The sequence below is a fragment of the Populus nigra genome, chromosome 11 (assembly GCF_951802175.1).
Source record: "Populus nigra chromosome 11, ddPopNigr1.1, whole genome shotgun sequence".
Lineage (NCBI taxonomy): Eukaryota > Viridiplantae > Streptophyta > Magnoliopsida > Malpighiales > Salicaceae > Populus > Populus nigra.
Genome location: NC_084862.1, coordinates 6,611,006 through 6,633,719, shown reverse-complemented (window position 1 = coordinate 6,633,719; position 22,714 = coordinate 6,611,006). Strand labels below are relative to the sequence as shown.

The 22,714-nt window shown below is 30.8% G+C and overlaps 1 protein-coding gene across 3 annotated transcripts in view; it reads left to right on the top strand.

Annotated features, from left to right (window-relative positions):
* The first annotated feature begins 22,185 nt into the window (after positions 1 to 22,185).
* The window catches only part of LOC133706355 (THO complex subunit 2-like), a 30,510-nt gene continuing 29,981 nt past the window's right edge, over positions 22,186 to 22,714 (top strand). For 2 of the 3 annotated variants that reach the window (XR_009844503.1, XM_062131879.1), the window contains exons 1-2: positions 22,187 to 22,497; positions 22,573 to 22,698. Coding sequence is in view for 2 of the 3 variants with exons in the window: in XM_062131879.1 (XP_061987863.1) it covers positions 22,357 to 22,497; positions 22,573 to 22,698 (267 nt within the window). In the remaining variant the exon portion in view is untranslated. Of the gene's footprint in view, positions 22,498 to 22,572; positions 22,699 to 22,714 lie in introns of all 3 variants that reach the window. The other variant, XM_062131880.1, reaches the window with a different exon arrangement.

Here is a 22,714-nt window from a genome sequence, read left to right as displayed (position 1 = left end):
TTTATTTTTAAGATTTCTTACATCTGCCGCACATGGACACGCAGCGTCGGGAGGTCATAGGAGTCATCATCTAATTGTTTGGTTCAAGGTCGCTAAAAAACCTAGGTGTACTGATTTTATCAGAGATTTTAAAGGTAAGGGATTGTTTATGGCTAAGGAATGTATTAACACCTCCATCGCACCCTACCTGAGATAAGCTGCATTGTGTGGTATGAATGTAGTTTAAAGGTTTTGATAGGTTCCTAACCGGTGGTTTGTCTATAGCTTATGATGAAAATTTATTCGTGTGAATAAACCGGGCATTTAGAATTTTATTATAGACTCGTGTACCCAAATAAATTATTATGGAAGGGATCCACATTAGTGCCTTGACAGGGTTCACCTCTCTTGGAAGGCTGATGTTTTTTCCACAACTTAGGTGTTGTGGTGAAAAAAATATTTCCAATTAATATTGGTGAATATTTAGAATAATTTTAAAAATTTTCTGATCAAATTCTGATATTTAAATATCAATCTCACTTGAAGGTCCAACATTTATACCAGAATATTAACCATTAATCCTCATGAATTAAAATTTTAGTGATTATTGGAATATTGACTAAATTCTCATGGATTCAATAAATCGATTATTAAATCCAAAATGCATGCTAAAAATAAAATAAAACATATCATGTATTTTATTTTTTAAGAAAAATATATGACTTTTATTTTTATTTTTGAGAGACTTGGTTATATGCATCATGCAAAAAGACATTTTATTTTATATATTTTGTAGACTTCTTGAAATAAAAACTATAAAAAATCTCAAGGGATTTTGCCAAATACATTATTAAGCTAAATATTCAATTAAAATCAATCCAAACAAAGCCTAAAGACTAATTTGATTTTTTTACTCACCCGGGATGACCCGACTGGGCTAACCCAGAAACAATTAACCCGATCGGGTTGACTAGGAAATAAACTAGACAAACAAAACTAAAAGAGATCAAACTTCATATAAACATAAAAACCTAAAAATCTTCTGGTCAAAACAGATCATACACATAAAAAACAAAAAAAATAAAGAACATTCATTAGCACCTCTATAAACACAAGTCTCAATCCAGACCAGATCTCGAATAATGAGGGGCATGGTTTTATTCACAATCATGCATAAAACAAGAATCGAGGATTCGTTTGCTTCAAGGGTTATCAAATTAACACGATTTTGCCAAAATAGATTTCAGTTCAAAACTAAAACCCTAAGATTAAAACTCAGTAAAACATGTTATTAATGCATCAAGCTCTTATATTTTTTACTAACAATGACAAACAAACTTACATAAATTAAAATTTAATCAAAACAAGCTCTAAAATTAATACCTAAGGTAAGATTCATCGGATGAATCTACAGGAACCAAAACCCAGAAAACTAAAACAAACCGAGAATGACCATTTTGAGCCTTTAAAGCATGCTTTCTCTATTTCCAGAGACCACATTATCAATGATGAATATAATTTGGACAAAAACAGCAATAAAACAAAAACAATACTCGAATAATACATTGATTTTCAATCCCAAAAACTACCAACTCAAAACAAAAGGCATGCTTGAACAATCTGGCCTTCAAAATTCATCTTTTGTCATTCCAAAAAACTAAACCACAAACCTAGAACATGGAACCATCCCTTTATTAATAGAAAATACCTTCCATTTTGTTGCAACTTTTGGTATTCATCTAATCAAAACATGTAGTATAATGTGTACAGGCAATCATTAACATGTCAAAACATTCAAAACTTTGTATTGAATACAATAAATTAATCCAACAGGCCTCATGAACTCCACTTTCAAGGTTTGAATTTATATACCTTCGTAGCTTAAAAATCATCAAATCTAAATCGATTTTTGATATTGCCTTCCTTTTCCTTTATCTTCAGACTTAAAAGCTGAAGATTCAAAGTCCCTTGTGGATTGATTTTCTTGCACCTTAGCCAAAGTTTATTTCTTTTTCTCTCTTTTGCTCTCTTTTTATCCCTTCTTTTCTGCCTCTCTACTTCTGATTACCTCTCCGTTTATAGGCGGATTCAGAGCTTATAGATGGGTTTGTTAAAGTTCTAACAAACTAAAACTAAGTTGGTTTTGTCACATAATCAATAGATTTGGGTTTAGGTGGTTTTGTAAGAAACTTAAAGGCTAATGTGAGGTGTTTTTAGCCTTTAGATCTTGATAGGAACCCTCTGAGGGATTTAAGTAGGAACACATGAAAGAGTTAGATGGTTTTCTACAAATGGGTATCTTAGTTAAAGCTGACTAGGTTGGTCACTTTTATGGTTTCACCGAAGCAATTCTAACACCAACGTTATCTGAGACCACCTGAACTCGATAGACGAGGTACTTACCTTTCAATCAAATCTATTCTTGCTTAATTTTGAGGTTTTTATAGCTCCACACTTAACCATTTGAAAGTGGCCACTCAAACAACATGACAACTGAAACTACAGTGATGATTGATTAGGGATAAGATGTTGTGGAGATCAATGAAAAATATAGGATGTAAACGTTTGATTTTAAAAACATAGGGTTGTATAAGAGGTGTTTCTCAGTTAAATATTGGTGAATGTAAACCCCGAGGAAAAATAATAAATAAATAAAAGTGAAAAAATTCATGCATATGGTTAAATAAAAACAGAAATTCATAAATTTTTTAATATAAATTTCCGGGCAAAATAATTCAAGACATTATAATAAACCTGGTACTGTTGAGGGTTGGATTTAAATTGAAGAGAATAATACACTTAAAGGAAAATAAGGGCCTAAATGCAAATACAGGAAAATATAAAGTATTGTGGAGAATTTTTGAATTCTTACTTCTTAATCTTATTTCAGAATATATTCCTGATTATATACAACATCTACAAATCTATATTAGGAAGGCTATTAACTACACATAAATAGGTGTTATTATTTGGACCTGATTTATGGGAAAGAAAATCTGGCTTTTTATATTCATTTCCTATAAATCAGGTTTAGATCATATTCAAATCTGTCTTGATTTCTTTAGAATCTTCAACACTCCCCCTCAAGCTGGATGGAAGAGATTCTTCATTCCCAGCTTGTCTAAGATACCTTTAAAGGAAGGATTCTGCACACATTTAGTAAGTATATCAGCAAGTTGTTCCTCAATAGGCATATAAGGTATGCAAATCAGTCCACTCTCTATTTTTTCTTTGATGAAGTGTCTGTCCACTTCCATATATTTAGTTTTATCATGTTTTACTGGATTGTATGTTATTCCAATGGCAGACTTATTGTCACAGTACAATCTCATTGGTTCTTCCCATTTGATTCTTAAATCTTCTAGGATAATCTTTATCCATAGTAACTCACAAATTCCAAGTGCCATTGATCTGAATTCTGCTTCTGCACTTGATCTTGAAACAACATTCTGTTTTTTGCTTCTCCATGTCACAAGATTTCCTCCCAGCAGAGTACAATAACCTGATGTTGACCTTCTATATGTTAAGTCACCAGCATAATCAGCATCTGTGTAACATTTAAGTTTCAGATTCTTATGTTTTTTATACAAGATTCCTTTTTCAGGGGTAGACTTTAAGTATCTAAGAAGTCTATAAACTGCTTGTAGGTGTGAATCTTTTGGGTTATGCATGAATTGGCTCACCACACTCGCTGCATAGGCAATGTCTGGACGAATATGGGCTAAGTAGATCAGCTTATCAATTAGCCTTTAGTATTGTCCCTTGTCAGTTGTGACTCCTTCCTCATCATTGTCAAGTCTGTGCTTTAGGTCAATAGGTGTCTCACATGGTTTACAGTCTACCATTTTTGTCTCCTTTAAAAGGTCTAGAATATACTTTTGTTGAGAGATATGTGCTACTTCTATACCAAGAAAATATTTCAGCTTCCCTAGCTCTTTGATTTCAAATTCTACAGAAAGTCTTCTTCTCAATATATCCTTTTCTACAAGATCATCACCTGTTATTATAATATCATCAACATAAACAATTAAAATAGTAACTCCCCCTGAAATGGAGTGTTTTATGAACAAAGTATGATCTCCTTGATTTTGTCGATATCTCATTGACACCATGGCTTGTGTGAACCTTTCAAACCAGGCTCTAGGTGACTGTTTTAGTCCATAGAGAGCCTTCTTTAGTCTGCAAACCTGGTTGGGAAGTAGAGAGTGACTAAACCCTAGTGGTGGATCCATAAACACCTCTTCTTCCAACTCCTCATGTAAGAAAGCATTCTTTACATCATGTTGTTGTATACACCATCTAAGATTAGCAGATAGAGAAAATAAAATTCGAATGGTGTTCATCTTAGCAACTGGAGCAAATGTTTCTTGATAGTCTATCCTAAAAGTTTGTGTATACCCTTTTGCAACTAGTCTGGCTTTATACCTTTCAAGGCTGCCATCAATTTTATATTTTAGAGTATAGACCCATTTACACCCTACTGGTTTCTTCTCTTTTGGTAACTCAACTATTTCCCATGTTTGATCCTTTCTAGAGCATTCATCTCTTCTCTCATGGCAGTTTTTCATTTCTCATTACTTAGAGCCTCATGCAAGGTTTTTGGGATAGGTATGGTGTTTATTTTTTAAAGAAAGGTTCTGTGTGATGGTGAAAACTTTTCAAATGACATAAAGTTATTTATAGGATATAAGGGATTTTTAGTGCATTCTCTTATCCCTTTTCTTATTGCAATTGGTTGATCAAGATCATTAGTATTAAGAATAGATAAGGATGGATGAGAAGTTTCATTACCTTGCTCTAGTTCAGATTTTTAGGCTTGCATGAGATTTTAAACAGGTTGTACCCTTCTTCTATATACCTAAAAAGGTCGGTCAGTAGTAGTGTTTCACCCTGCAGAATTTCTATTGTGAGGTTTGAAGACTTAGTGGGTGGTGAATTCAAAGATGATTGCTGCCGACATGGGATTTGGAAGGAAAAAATGTCAAAAACATTTGTATTCTTATCTTCTATATTTGTGTTGTCCTTCTGAAGATAAGTCTTGTTGAAGAAAGATTGGTTTTCATTAAAAGTGACATCTTTTGACACAAGAAATCATTTTGAAGGTGGATGATAACATTTGTAACCCTTTTGTATGACAGAATACCTTATGAAAACACACTTAAGAGCTCTAGCATCAAGTTTGTCTCGGTGATGTTTATGAATGTGAACATAGGTAACACACCCAAAAATTCTTGGGGGAATTTTAGAATAAAAATTATTCTTTAGAAAGAATTCTGATAAATAGTTTAAAGGACTTTTGAAACCAATAACTCTTAAAGGTATTCTATTTATCAAATAAGTAGATGTTAAAATAGCTTCTCCCCAATAGTGTTTTGGAACTTGATGTTGAAAAAGTAAAGCTCGAGTAGTTTCGAGAAGATGTCTGTTTTTTCTTTCGACTAACCCATTTTGTTGAGGAGTATTAACACAAGATGATTGATAAATAATCCCTTCCTTTTCAAAGTATAGTGATAGGATCTTATTAAAGTAGTCCTTAGCATTATCAGTTCTAATCCCCTTAATGCTAACCCCAAATTGATTCTTTATCATTTTTGTAAAATTTGGAAAAATGTGACTTACATCAATTTTTCTTTTAAGAAGATAAACCCAAGTCATTCGGGTATAATCATCAATAAATGTTACAAATCCATTTGCTCCTGAAATATTGGGAACATTATATAGACCCCATATGTTAGAATGAATTATATGGAATGGAGACGTAGATCTTGAATCACTTATAGGAAAAGGCACTCTATAATGCTTTGCAAACTCACAAATTTTACAATGAAATTGTTCCACATTAAGATTTTTAAATAAGGATGGAAACATGTGACTAAGAGTCTTAAATGAAAGGTGTCCTAAATGACGATGATGTTTCCAAACATCATCTTTATTAGAATTGACTGAAATAAATGATAGAGGGTGAGAGTTACTACTGTTGCCTTGCATTCCAAGCATGTACAACCCATCCTTGACTCTAGCTTGCCCAATCATCTTCCCCGTAGCGAGGTCCTGAAATATGCATTGATCAAGGAAGAAAGTTACACTATAATTTATGTCTTTGATTAGTTTTCGAATGGATAACAGATTTGCAGTAAGGTTAGGGACATGTAGCACTTGTTTAAGGTTCAATTAGTGATTAAGAGGGATTGTTCCCTATCCTGCTACTGTGATTAGAGATCCATCAGCAACTGTGATTTTCTTACTGCTAGGACAAGGCTGATATGATTTGAATGAACCTGCAGAATGAGTTATATGGTCTGTTGCACCCGAGTCTATGACCCAGATGCTGGAATGGTCCTTGTTTGAGGCACTAAATACATGAGAAATTAGAATTTTACCATTTTTAACAAGAGAGCATGACCCAGATGGTTTCTCCATAGTGTTGACTAGGGTCTTTAGGCGCTCAATCTCTTCTTTGTTGAATCTTCTCACTTCTATGATGCTGGACTCACGGACTGTCTCTTCTAAATTTGTTAAATGTGCATGTCCTCTTGACTAATTCCATTTGTATCCTCCATTACGCCCTATCGTTGGTGGTTTTCTATGGAGTTTCCAGCAAGTCTTTGTATGACATGTCTTCTTGCAATAGTTACAAAACAAATCATCTTTAGGGAATTTTTTTTCCTTTAATCTTCCCAACTTCTACACCATTCATGGCATCACCCATGTTTCTACTGTTAATTATCAACATAGCAGATCCTTCAGTATTTGGTGCATCCAACATCACAATTCTCCTTCCTTCTTCAGCCCTTATTACTGAGAATACCTCATTGAGTGAGTGTAGAGATTCCTTTCCAAGTATTTAGACTCATATTTGATCAAATTCTATGTTGAGTCCTACAAGAAATTCAAAGATCCTTTCTTTTTCTACATATTTCTTTAAAATCACAGCATCATCACTACACTGCATCTTAAAATCCTAATAATAGTCTAACTCCAACCAAAAACTTTTCATAGTATTGTAATATTCAATAACCATTATATTACCTTATTTGGTCATTGAAAGCTTCGTCTTAATCTCATAGATTAACGCAGCATCCTTCACTTTAGAGTAGGTCTGTCTCACTGCATCCCATATGTCTTTTGCTGTAATTAGAAACGTATAAGGCCCATAGATTTCTGGCATAATAGAGTTCCATAGCCATGACATAATCATGGAGTCTTCTTCATCCCGAAGTGTAAACTTTGGGTCTTCTAGACTAGAATGATTGTCCATCAAATGATTAATCTTTCCCTTTCCTTTGAGAAAGGTTTTTACTATCTGTGACCACTTCAGATAGTTTCTTCCATTCAGTCGGTAAGATGACTATAAATTATGGAATTCACCTGATATTTGAGTTTTTTTTGTAGTGTTTTCAGACATGTTTTTTCAGATCTGGATAGGTCTGCTACTAGGATTGTCAAGACAGATTGGAAGATTAGAGAAGAAATTTCAGATCTAAAGAGAGATAGGTTCAGAAAAGAAAAGAAAAGAATAGGCTCGGTTTAGTGCTCTGATACCATGTGGAGAATTCTTGAATTCTTACTTCTCAATCTTATTTCAGAATATATTCCTGATTATATACAACATCTACAAATCTATATTAGGAAGGCTATTAACTACACATAAATAGGTGTTATTATTTGGACCTGATTTATAGGAAAGAAAATCTGGCTTTTTATATTCATTTCCCATAAATCAGGTTCAGATCAGATTCAAATCTGCCTTGATTTCTTCAGAATCTTCAACAAGTATAAATACTCTCTCCTCACCAAAAAAATCTATAGGAACCATAAGGAGATAATATAGGGAGTTTTATACCCATTCTTGAGAAATTAAGAGAGAAACATTAAAATTTCAAGATTAAGAGCCTATAGATGGGATAAACACTTGAGAGCAAAGGATTACCAAGAAATTAAACAAAAAGAAAAGAAATGAGGGAAATTGAACAAGAAGAAAAGAAATGAGGGAGTTGAAAATCTTCAACTGGTTGAAGATCAAAATCTTAATTTGTATCGGGTAAGGTATTCTAAACATGATCTTAAAAAAATTCATTTTTAAATTCGATAAAGAATTGATGCTTTGATAATGAATCATAGGTTAGGGTTCTTATACATAAATTGGGGAAAAAGTACTTATTGTTGAGATTAACTTAATTCATGTGTGTGGTATGTAGTTTATGAAAGTATTGTGTGAAGGGAAGGGGGAGACGAATCTGGACAAACTTGTCTCCTAACTTTAGATGAGATTACGGGTAGGAAGATGAGGGGATTAGGATCGGGTTCCTCATAAAAATTATAAATTTGAATGTTAGCTAACCAAGAAAACTGGTCTTGCTCAATTTAGAGATGTAGAACTCCACTTATGGGTTACCAACTGAGACTGAGTCATGACTGATTATGTAGGGCAGTAGGACTAATTAGTAAATGAACAATTTTGACTATCTTGGAGGCAAAAATGGATTTTCCTCCCTCAGAGAACTAGTAACCTCGTGTCTTACCTTTCTAACGAGATCAATCTCACTTAAAATAGAGTTTTAGAACTTTAGATATAGTTAAAAATATGATGAGTGTTCAGACAGTAACAGTTGAAAATTGGACAGTAACAGTTCAAAGTCAGACAGTAACAGTTGGAAAAGTCAAATAGTAACAGTTCAAAGTCAAACAGTAACAGTTCAAAGTCACACAGTAACAGTTGAAAAAGTCAAACAACAACAGTTCAAAGTTAGACAGTAACAGTTGGAAATTGGACAGTAACAGTTCAAAGTTAAACAGTAACAGTAGACTTTCACGCGGATACTATAAATAAGAATATAAAAGAATTGAGTCATACGAACACTTCTATATTGAGATACTAACTTTGAAAATATACATGATATATGTATATATGTTATTATGAGGAAATGAACATGCATAGAAAGTAACATATGAGTAGTGGATGAATATGAATTCTCTATAATATCATCTTGAAGGAATCATAACAAAAAAAAAACTTCCTTGTGATTCAGGAGGAGCAACTAGGATTGGATCTTCTGTCAAGGGAGGTCGCGAGACAGGCGAAGCAAGTGCGTGATTTTCCCTCCTATTTGCACTTATAGAATTTAGAATCCTTCTAGTGAATGCAATTATATTAAATATCGTGTTCAATGTAAATAAAGCCTAATGTATTTACAAGATCAGCTGCGGCTAATGGCATCCGTGATAGGATTGTCGGGAAATGATTTATATGATTAGCTGCGGCTAATGGCATCCATGATAGGATTGCTGAGAAATGAATTACATGATTAGCTTCAGCTAATGGCATCCGTGATAAAATTACCGGGAAATGATTTACACGATTAGCTGCAACTAATGACACTAATGGCATCCGTGATAGGATTGCCAGGAAATGAATTACAGGATTAAACCTTGCAAGGTCACCCAGTTTATGCAAGTAAATATGATTATTCAATTAAGAATATACAAATGAGTGTTAATTTGGTTTAAAAGATTTAGAAGCAAAATATAAGTCCTTTGTTAGAATTCTCATGGATTCGATAGAAAGTTAATACTTCATTCGTATTCATTACATGAGCATACATATATTCTTTATCGACATAATGGTATGTTTATTTATGTAACAGGTCTATCAAACATCTAGGGAGATCTTTAGTTTAGGACTCTACTTTGTGAAGCTTATGTAAATATTTAACTTAAAACAAAAGGGAATTAACGTGTAGGTACCTTGATGTATTTATAAAAGTTCATCTTAGCATGTAGTATTTTAGTTATCTTGTAATTAACCCTTTTGAAATATTTAAGAAAACTTCTTATATTGTAAATACTTTTTTTGCATGTTAGTATTCCTTTTCCTTTAAATTTTATGATATGATGTGTTGGACTATGTTTATATTAACCTTACCCGTAGGATATATATATATATATATATATATATATATATATATATATATATATATATATATATATGTGTGTTGGACTATGTTTATATTAACCTTACCCGTAGGATATATATATATATATATATATATATATATATATTATGTGGATTGTATGAGGTGTGGAATTATAAGGTTTAATATAAGGTCCAGAATTAAGGGACCTTATAATGATGAGTTGATTGAGTAAACTGATAGTAGTTGATAACTTGAGATGTCCTAAATGCAAACGAAACTCTGCCGAATTTTTAAAAATAAAAAATTTACCCTTAAATAAAGAGGATATATTTGAATCTTTTAATATTGATTGAGTCGTACAATCGGACTATTACAGTTGTGGCCTTCGAAGTGGTTAGAAACGTCACCTTCATTCCCCGAAAAGTGCCTTCTCGATCAGCCAAAAACTAAAGAAGAAGATTCATAGTATCTTGAACGACATCATTTTGGTTAAACCCTGTACATTATGGTTTTTTTTATTTAGGATTTGGCAATTTTCAATTTGATCCATATTTTCCTAATTTTGTTTAATTTTACTAGTAATTTCCTCTAAATTCCTAATTTTACAAGTTGGTTTTTGATCTCTAAGTTGTTCAATTGAACCCCTAAATGACCATCAAATTCTTAATTTTCTATGATATGACCCCTGATTTAATCAATTTCAGTCCCTAAAGTCGTGTACCTTTTGCAAGTTGGTCTTTGGTTCACGAATTGTTCAATTAAGTCTCTAATTGCTCACCAGACTTGAAATTTTATATAATTAAGCCCCTGATTTAATCGATTAAACTTTTCAAAGTCCAATTTTAGTCCCCAAACTTCAATTTCTTTCACTTAACATCCAAAATTAACTCTAAAAGCTTATTTCCCTTGTGATTAAGTCTTCAATAAATTTAATAAGATCTTTTAAATTTCAATTGAATCCTTAAACACCAAAATAAAGTATTTTTATTATTGCCCCTTTGTTAATCAAAATTTAGATTGCTAATTTTGCCAAATCTCAAACATTTTGGTCTATCAACTTTTACTTTGCATTTTGGCATTTCACTAACAAACTTAGGCGGTTCTTTTTAAGCTTTTTTCATGTATATTCCCTTGTAGATATTTTTTATTTTTCTTTTCCACTATTTTTTGGTTTTTTCAAAAAAAAAATAGCAACAACATCATTAATATTTCACCCTTAGTTCTTATTCCTTTTAACACTTCCCTTCCAAATTTTTCTAACTCATACTAAATGCATCCTTATTTTCAAGCCTAGTAGAAATATTAAAAATAAAAATATAATGATTACGACAACATAAAAACAAAGATTATAATAATATAATTAACTTATGAAATAATTAATTATATATGGATAATTAATTATATACAAAGGGCATAACATTGGTTTTCATGTAAAATATATTTACAAAAAAAAAAACTAATTTCATTATAAACCTCATGAGAAGATTTTATTTTTCACCTAAAATAACCAACGACACAAGAAATTACACATTACACAGCACACAATAAAACTAAAAACACTGGAAAAAGGAATGATGCTCTCTATTGTTCACTCTATCATATTTTATTATGGATTAGAACAATCAATATTTTTCTTAAATTTTCATCAAAATTTATTTAATTGTAAGCTCATCATTCTAAGTTATATTAGCATGATTTTGTTTGTTGAGATTTCTTTCACTTTACATGCTCTCACACGTTCCAAGTGTAAAGGAATGTTCAAACAATAAATTAAATCTCTCATTTAATCCATAAAGTTTTGATTTATATGCCAGTTAGTCCTTGTTGTTTTAGCATTTTATATTTCTTTCCCAAAATTCATTTTTTACATTTTAGTCTCAAAACTAGATAGGCAGCTCGCATTACACCGGGGGCCAGGTCAAGATTTTCCTAACATAAAAAAATGTCAAGGCAATGATAACCTGAGCCAATCCGAGTTAATTTAACTAACACATGATCCAAAATATGAGATCGAGATAAACCCGCATACAAAAAGAAAAAAAAATCACAAAACTTAAGGTCCTATAGTCTAATATTAAAAGATGAAAAAAAATCAATTTTTAAAAAATAGTGTCAAAGAAAAAAACTCGGGTCAACCCGAGTTAATTTGACCAACCAACCACCTACGATATGAGATTGAGAAAAAAATAGACTCTTAAAAGAAGAACCTAGCAAAAAAGACCAAAGTTCAATAAAAACAATTTGAAAAAAAAAATAACCAACTTAGGTTAACTTGAAAAACCCGCACTTAGAATAACCTCATAGAAAGAAAGAAAAAATAACAAAGGTCTATGACCAGTAATCTAATAATGCCAATTGATGAAACTGAAAAAAAATCATTTAAAAAAAGATCAAGAAAACAAATTGAGTTAACTTCGGTTAACTCAACTAACCCACCACCAGTGATATAAGATTGAGATAAAAATATTTAGACTTTCAAAAGAAGAACCTACCAAAAAAGATCGAAGCTAAATAAAAAAAAATGCTAAAAAAACCAATATAACAAGGTTAATTTGATTAATCCGTACTTGAGATAAAGAAAACAAAAAAAAAGCATAGAGCTCAAGTGTCAAAAATGTAATGCCAAATGATAAAATGGCAAAAACAAATTATTTATAAAAAAAAAAGTCCAAGAAAAAACTTGAGTCAATCCAAGTTCACTTAACTAACATATCACTCGAGATAAGAGATTAGGATAACCCAATAAAAAGGAAAGTGAAACAAATGTCAAAGTTCAAGGCCCAATAACCAAAATGTCAAATGGTGAATTTGAAAAAAAAAATTAATTTATAATAAAAGGGAAAAAAAAGAACTTAAATCGAACATGTGTCATGAGATTCAGATTACCATGTAGAAAGGCAAATATGTAAAAATAACAAAGTAAAATGTCCAATTACAAAACAATTTAAACTCATAAATAATATAGATCAAATCTCGTATAAAAACTATATTAAAGAAAATAATTAGAGACTAAATTGAAAAACAAAATAAATTAATAAAATGACAAGAAAATAAAAAAAATGAGAACCCAAATTAGATTTTAAAAACTAAATAAAATAAGAAATTAAAGGGAAATTGAAAAATAAAGATAAAAAAATAGCAATCAATAGAAAGAGGACCAAAATTGGATAAAAAAATAAATGCAATAAAATGATTGGGGATAAAACTGAAAAACTAATAAATCAAGGAAATGATAAAACACAAAAAAAATAGCAATCAAAAGAATGAGAATCAAATTAGATACAAAAATTAAATAAAATTCTCAATGATGAAATTAAAAACAAAATCTAAACTTCAAAAAACATCAAAAGCAAAATAGATAGTAATCAAAAGAATGATTGATAAAATTGATAGAAATACAATCCGAAGGACACGATTGTTTTTTGGATGGGCTTGCATGAATTTCTAGGTTAGGAGAGAAAAAAGATATGAGGAGAGAGAAAAAAGCTTGTTTAAGGCTAATTGTGCCTCCGCCATAAACACATGCCACCCCGCCGGAAAAAAGATGATACATCACTCCTAACACCGCCTTGGCTACTGAAATCTAATAACTTGACGGCCTCGCCCGCGCCTACTACATAGCACGGGAATTGTCACGCGTTGATGCATGCTGTAACTATTTTTAATAAGATTTAATCTTTTAAAATGACTAAATAGCTTCTAGATCAACCAAAATTTTTTTAAAAAAAAACTATAAGTAAAAAAAAACCCTTGCAACCACGCATATAATTTTTTTTTTATTTTAAAGGTAATACCATAACTTCATTGTTAAAAAAAATTAAAAATAAAAAAAGTCTCATATAGAAGTTAATGGTTATTATCTCTAAAGGGTATAACCATAGTTTTACTATACAAATTGTTGTGCCCTCCTCGCAAGGGTGCAACGACACTTTCTAAGCGGTGTCCTGGAATGGTCTTTTATTAGAAAAAGAGAGTCGTCACCTAGTATTATGGTTACTAAGAACCATAACTAGTCTCTTAAAGATTCTAGGCAAGGGACTAATGGTCTTTTTATTAGAAAAAGAGAGTCGTCACCTAGTTTGTTCTCTGTGTTTGCTATGGTCTGATGATGTTTCTATTCTTATTATGACGGGTTTGCTATGATAAACAAACTTTGGTTTTCTAGGTCAAGGATTTGGCCTACAATGGTTAAATGTTTTCAATTATCATTTAGGCTTTTTTCAGGGTGAATTTGGAATTTTTTGCTATTGTGTCATTCCAAATAATATTTCAGGTAAAATTCCTTACAATGTTTTTTTATCCTTATATCATAAGTAAATGAGTTGTATTATTCCAAATAATATTTTGGATATTAACCTCATATAAGTTTTATATCTTTGTTTTAAAATGAGTAATAATAAATTATTATCCGTAATAATATTTTTGATAGTAGCCCCCTTTAGGTTTTTTTATCCTTATATTATAAGTGAATAATATATTTTTATTGGCAAAATAATTTTTTAATATTTTTAAAATATAAGTCAAAATCCTTTGAAATTTTACGAACTTATTGTAAAATCCATGCAATATCTTTTTTTAAAATGCCAAAGTATTTTAGATTTTTTAAAAAATGCTCAAATAGTTTTAAGGATTTCTGGCCATATGCAATAAAAAAATAAAGTAAATTTTTAATTAAATTTAAACTTTGTTTGGTAAAAACCCTTTTTTTTATCATAAAACTACCAAAACAAGCCTAAGAGGGTGTTTGCCAAGCACACCTTAAAAAAAAAAAACTTTTAGCAAAAACATTGCTAGCCAAACAAAGCCTTGGCCATTTGACCTCATTTTGACCTAACCGGGTTAGCTTAAAATCCTTGGTTCGGCCATAAACCAAACCAAAGATTTGAGTTTGACTAAGAAAAACTAGAAAAAAAGCCAAAAACATATTAAACACAAAAAAACACATAAAAACTCATAATTTCTTAGCCAAATTGGATCAAACACAAAATATAAATGAGGAACATGAAAAACACTAAGAACATTCAAACATGAATCTAGCAACATGAAACTCAACCCAGGCTAATTATAATTGAACCAAATCTATGAACATGTTAGAAATCATGTGAAGATTTATAATCTAGCATCCATTCACTTTTATTATCAAAGAATCAACATAATTTTATCAAAATGGGTTTCAGTTTTATCCATTCACTTTTATTATCAAATAATCAACATAATTTTGTCCTAGGATTAAACCCCCTCAAAAAAAAAAAACTTGTTATTGATGCAAAAAAACCCTAAATTATTAATTAATAAAGTCCAACGAAGTGTTTAATGTAAAAGATTAAACCAAAACTGGTATAAACCGTAGAGCTAATACAATGTTCTTCTCAAGAACACAAAGAACATTGCCTTAGAAAACCTAGTCATTGTCAAGCCTCTAAAACTAATATTTAAAGCATATAAACACACTGCTTTTAGTCCTTAAAAACCACATTACTATAACCAAATATGTTTGAATAAAAAAAACTAACAAATAACATCAAAATCATGCAAAAAGTTCCAAACTTCAAAACTGCCAACTTAAAACAACATACATATTCAACAATGTGGGATTCAAAATTGACATTTTGACACTCAAAATAACTTAAACAAAATTTTAGGAACCCAAAACATGCACCTACAAGCTTTAAAAAGACATTAAACACCTCATACTATAAACCATTTTATTTTATCAAAATTTGTCGCAAACATATTGTCTTAACATCTAGTAGCATCAATAACAGCTTCAAGCAAGAACTAAATAATAATGTCAACATTTTATATACTAATTGAAATCAAAACCACAATTATTGTGATATTAAAAAAAATGCTTTGAAACATCATTAAAAATGCATGAATAAGCTAAAGATGTGTCTTATGGACATCATCTACTAGACTAAGTTAAGGTTTTATGCCCTTCAAGCTCTAATAATGGTTGTTGCCCTTTCTTTTTCAAGATTGGTACTTTCTCTCAAAGTTGAGGAAACCTAGTGCTATGCTCTTGAGCCTTTACACTTAGGGGTCTGTTATCAATATTTTCCTCCCTTTTTTGTTCCTTTTTCTCCTTTTTTTTCCTTTTTTTTCATTATTTTTTTTTCTGGTTGATTTCTAAGGGCTGGTTATAGGGTTTCAAACTAGGATTTTTATGGATTTAATTAAAGATTGATCTCTTTCATTAAAGCCTGGCCTTCTGATCAAAATGAGAGAGTTTTGGGTATATTTTATAGCTGTGAGCTTTGTACCTATATTGGTTTTACAATCGTGTTTTTGCAATAAACTTGGTTTCTGAAGATTGTTATGGTTTTTCCACATTTGGAGACCAAAAAGCTTGTTCTAGGCCTTTTAATTTTGAATGAAACGTGGTCAACCTGTCATAAGAATCCAGTAAGAACGCTTGAAGTGTGAACACAAGAAAAAGATTAGTGATTTTGCAAAATAGGGATCTCAACCATTGATGACTAAGTTACCTATTTTTAAGGCTCCGTCTGAGAAACTTCGATGTCATCGTCATTGAAGACCATTTGAAGTTGGTAAAGAGGGTGCAAACCTTTTGTTTGGATCTAACCTGGCTAAATTCAAAGGTTTGTAGCTTCACATTCATTTGTTTGAAAGTGTCAACTTGATCAGCCCATAATATGAAAATATAGTAATGGCTGATTGGGGACAAAATGTTGTTAAGTTCATTAAAGAAAATATGATGTAAATGTTTAATGAGAGTAGTTGATCTTTGTAGAGGGGGTGTTTCTCAATTGAATGATGATGATTACAGCTTACAGGTGGTCAAAAACGTCACTTTTATTTGCTTGAAGGTGCCTCCTCGATCGGTCAAAACCATGGTTTTGAAACCCGACCTGGTCATCGACCCGGTCTAGTGACCGGGTCACGGGTCAGATGGGTTAACCCGGGTCAACAAAAAAATACAGGTTGTGGCTAATACCAGCAATAAATACCAGCAAATTAAACAAATACCAGCAAAACCCAATTCAAAATCTAATATTTTCTTCCCATTTAAACTAACAATCTAATCGGATCATTCAGATTTATTTATTAAATAAAGCTCAAAATAATATAAAAAAGAGTAGCAAATTAAGTACCTTGAAACTGAATCTGGAGAAGGTAAATCAATAACAGCACCGCCAACACTGCTTGACCTCTGTTGATTCTGGGGAGTCAAAGTCTGCATCTGCGTCTGAAGCTATAGCTGCGGCAGCTTTCTATAACACACAAGAACCCAGTGGTCGGATCTTTTATTATCATAGAAAACCCGATTCTGATACTCACCAACAACCATTTGACCGCCAACAGGCACACTTGACACCGCAATTGAAACAGGCATCGGCGACGGCGATGACAGAGCCGCAAATCCTTCATCCTGCCTTTGCCCGATACGACCACCACCAACAGTCATTTGAGCAAGTTGATCCTCGATTCCCACCACTTTCTGATCTCTAACCCCACCACCATCCTCCACGTGAACCCTTATTGGAGGCAAATTCACAAGCGAATGCGAAGAAAAAGTCAAACCAAACGACGACGTAGTCTCCAACATAGGAGAATCCAGAACTGAATGAACATCTTGCTTTAAAAATAAGTGAATTAGCTAAATTATAATACCTAATTGATTCAGTGCATCGTTCATCTCGTTGTTTTGGCCTTTTAGCCAAAATGATGTCGTGTGACTTTTATACATATTAAAAAAAAGGAGGCCGGGTTTACCCAGGTCGGTCGGGTCCCGGGTTGACCCGCTGGGTCGACTGGGTTTCACCGGGCAAATTCCCAGGCGGGTTTTTGCTTAGACCCGGATTGGTCCCATGCCTGGGTCGACCCGCTGGGCCAGTCCGGGTTTCAAAACTATGGTCAAAACTGTCAAAAAAGAAGTTAAATAGTGGTCAAATGATGTGTCTTATTTTTTAATTTGGGATTGACAAACTTCAATTTAGTCTCTATTCTTCTAATTTTTTTAATTGCATCCATAATCGCCTTCTAAACTTTTAATTTCATGTAATTTCACCTCTGTCAAACTCAATTATTAGCCTCAAACTTCAACGCCCTTTTCATCTTGGTCCTTAGTTTCTAATTTGTGCATTTTGACACTCAATTGACTATCAAACTTTCAAATATCTTCAATTTTGGTCACTGATTTGATCAATTTCAAACCATGCATTTACACACTTTTTTGTTTTGGTTCTTGGTTTTGGATTTCTCCAATCAAGTCTCTAATTGTTCATCAAACCTCAATATTTATGCAATTAAGCCCCTAATTTGACCAAATTAACCATTCAAATTTGCATTTTAACCCCTGAAGTTCAATTTCTTCTAATAAAAGCCTAAATTGATTGCAAAAATAAGTTTTTCTTGTAATTAAACCCTCAATAAATTAAATTAAACCCTGTAAAATTCCAATTGAGTTCTTAAATATCCAATTTTGAATTTTCCTTCACAAACTGAATTTTCCTTGTTAATAAGGCTTTCATTAGTCAAAATTAAATTGTTAATTTTTCAACCTTGGATATTTAGATCTTCAACCAGTCTTTAGTAATTTTTTGGGCGTTCTTCATATTTTCTCCGTTGATCATTTTTTTAGTTTTTCAATTTTTTTATATTTTTTCTAGGCAACATCACAAATAATAATAAAAAAGATGAAAAAACCCCTGCACCAAAGATGTACATTTTTTTTGCTTTTAAGGGCAACAAAGTAAATCAACTATGAAAAAAAATGTACTGGCCAATTTGTCTCTTACTAATGTTGCAAACTAATGTTGCAATGCACAATGGATCGCTTGAAAAATATGATTCTACCCCTACTAGTCAGGCTTTTAGTTTGTTTGAAAAAGGATAAAAAGGATAATTCACTCTGCTAATTCAGAGTGAATTGCCTCAGAGTCTATAATAAATGATTGATATCCTTTAGGTTTTTTTATAATGTCGAGAGTGGAAAGAGATAACTGCTATAAAATTTTATGGAAAGAGAGAGTGATCAGAAGCCCAAGTTTCAACCACCAAAAAGGATCATAGTGTCAACGAGTTTATATTTGTGAGAGGAATTCAATGGAGGTGGTGTTACTCTTTAACCATGTGAAACAATTTGATAGGAGTCTATAAAGGTTTTTTATTCATTTAATTTTCAATTTTAGAGTGATTAGAAGGTGTTGGAGTTTATGATGTTCTAAGGGTAATTTTGAGGTATTTTTAGGTGAAAATAAGTTTAAAAAAAGGATTTTAAGGTCTAAAAACTTGGATCCTGAATTTTTTTGGTGATCATATATTTGTCTAGTAGATGACATGTCGTATGTTATGGCAAACAACATGTCATCCAATTATATATAAAAAAAATGGCTTAAAAATAAAATCAATTTAACGTGCTAGTTTGGCCTAGCGGTCCCAAGAGCGTCTGACTTTTTTTCCCTACTTTTCATTATTTGTTTTAGTTTTTTATTATACTTTAAGGAGATATTGTAATTTTTCTCTTAATTTTTTCCTTGTATATTATATATAAGTAAGTTGTATTTGGATGATGCATTTATATATATAAAAAAATTTCTTAACAACTAAAATTAACCTCTATAATAAAATAAATAAAAAACTATAAAATAAAAATGATAGAAAAAGTAAATTATTTATCTACACATCTATCTTTTACTTTTACTATAAATATAACTTCATGCTTTTGTATTTAATTATATTTAATAACTTTTTTTATTTATTAATTTATATATATTTTTATTTATTTTATTATATATAAATACAATCTCGTAGTTTATCATCTAGATTGGTGGCTCGAGTGAAGCCACGGGTTGAGGCAATTGTTTTTAACTGCGAAAAAAGCTTAGGAGACGTTTATGTTTTTAAAGAAGTAAGAGAAATTCGATAACTAGGTTAAAAAAAAACAAGAAATTAAAAAAAATTATCGAATGACTATATTGAAAGAAAAATATAAGACAAAAAAGACTTCAAAGCTTATTAACTTTTCAAATCATGACCCAGATTATTAGATTGGAAGCAATATAGATTAAATAATTGTAAGGGCTAAAATTACACAAAAAAACTACACAAAAATCCAAAATAAAAAACAACAATAAAAAAAGGGTTAACATTGCAAAAAAATGAAAATAAATTATAGGGAAACAATAAATTTCTAATTTGAGAGTTAAATTGAAAAGAATAAAAACATTAAAAAACATGACAAAAATAGAAAGAATGAAGAACAAAATAAAAAAAAATACACTATAAACTTTGATTGAAGGGTGAAAATAAAAATAATGAACTTTTTATTAAAAAAAAGTCAAGGAAAAAAAAGAAATAATAGGAATAAGGATCAAATAAAAAACTTCGAAACATAATAAACAAATATGATCTTGCATAAATTTTCAACATGTTTTTTTTTATATAAAACAATTCTTATATGTAATTCGAAAAAGTTATGCACACATCTAACTAAACAAATCAATAAGCATTGCATAAAGAAATGAAAACAAAAGACTCATCAACAATAAATACAAACAAAATTGAAAAAACTAAGAGATAAATGTAGATCAAGATAATTAATATCGCAACACGGGTAATTTATATAGTCGTGTTTAATGAATTTGTTTATCAAAATAAATGTATATTAGAAACTAACATACACATAAAATTATTAAATAAAATAAAAGAGAAAAAAATACTATGCAAAACCGGATGTATTAAAAATCTTAAAAAAGAATCAATATTTACAAAAAAAAAATTTAATATATATAAAATTTTAGAAAAATTATAAATGAATCATACAAAGCTCTTTAAAAATTAAACACACACAATATCGCTAAAAAATAATCACAATTTAAAAATGGCCAAATAAGAGAAAAAAACACAGAGAAAAGTATTAATTAAATCATAAACCCAAAAAGTTATTTAAAAAAATACATGTAAAATAAAGTAGTAATTAAAAAAAAAATTTATTTTTTAAAAGAAAAGAATTAGGCCAAATGCGTAGCTAAGCTGCTAGGCTAAGCTTAGCACATGGCCTATCAAGCAACAGTTGCACATGTGTCTTTATTTTCTTTTTAGAGTTAATGGGGGAGGACGACATCCACCCCAACCATTTTATATATATAAAAAAACAAGGAAATGTCATCATATGGAACCAAAAAACCTAACATCAACTCGAAACCTAAATATTTTCGAGTTCAAATATGTTTTTTAAGACACTTAGAAGGTAAAAAAAAACTAATATGAACTCTCCTCATCATATAGAATCATTACATAAAATTCGACCGTTTAAGTGGTCAAAATCATCACCAACGACAACTTTTTCTTTCTATGCTAGAATCCAACACTCCCTTACACTCCTCCCACCAAAAAAGAATTGAAAAATAAAGAAAATAAAATTTGATACTAAAATTGAATTTTTAAAAATTACATGGACTAGTTACTTAATAGCTCAAAAAGATAAGGGACTAAAATGAACTTTTAAAATAAATTTTAAATCCACCACTTATTTTACTCGTCTTTTTCACTACAGTCCCCTATCTTTTAATTTAACCATTTCTCCTATTAAAATATACAATTAGGTGCTAATTTGTGTTTAAAGAGTTAAATTGCGCCAAATAAAATTTTGAAGATCAAATACAAAATTAAAAAATATTGTTCTAATCCATAATATCGTGTGAGGAGGTGATCAATAATAACAAAAGGCTCTATTTTAATTTTTTTTAAGTTAAAGAATTTTACAATAATCTAAATTGCATTTATATTAATATCTTTTTTTCTTGCATTAGAAATTAACTTGGAATGCTATCCATACTGGAACGTGGGTTAAATGATGGTTGGTATGAGCTGTTTAAAAGTGTAATGTCGATTGTTTTTCAAAGTGTTTTTAGTTTGAAAATATATCAAAATAATATTTTTTTAAAATTATTTTTGACATCAACACAACACAATAATAAAAAATATTCATAAAATTAATTATAAGCAAAAAAAATTCAAAATTTTAAAAATGCAATTTCAATCGTGTTCTTAAACACACATGTCGTTTAAGAATATGATTGAGAATATTTTTCAAAATAATTTTTACTTTAAAATATATATTATTTTTTATAACTTATTTTTTAATATCATTGTACTAAAAAAAATACTAAAATAAATTAATTTAAAAATAAAATTCAAATTTTAACCAAAAAAATAAAAACAGGTTGAAACTTAATGCGAAACATCTCTTGCATCCAAGTTTCAAACGCAGCGTTTTAACTTTTACGCTCACAGCTGAATCATACACGAGGACTGAGACAAGCACCCTCTATTCCATCATTTCATCGTCTCATTTAGGGTTTACTTCACTCCCCCTCCTCCCTCTCTTCCTCCACAAAGCTATGTCATGATCCCATTGAATTGAATTGAATTCTCCAAACCCTAAAAGAAATCATAACTCTTTTTAAAATATAAAATAAAGACTGAAAAAAAAAACATGTCAACAACTCTCCCTCCCATGGAGTGTTTGTATGTAACTGAAGAATTTCTCCGTGAATTGAAGGGCGGAAACCATAGCTTCCGTCTCCCTCACCCTGTGCCTATTCTTCGATTTCTCTACGAGCTCTCCTGGAACTTGGTACTACTATTATTTATACTTGCTTTCCAATTTGAGTTTATTTTTACTTGAATATGTCTCGATTGATTGTTTTAGGTTCGAGGAGAACTGCCGTTTCAAAAGTGCAAAGCGGCTCTGGATTCTGTGGAGTTTGTTGATAAAGTGTCTGCTGTAGGGCTGGGTTCGAATTTCGCTGATATTATTACTCAAATGGCTCAAGATGTTGGTTTTTTTTTGG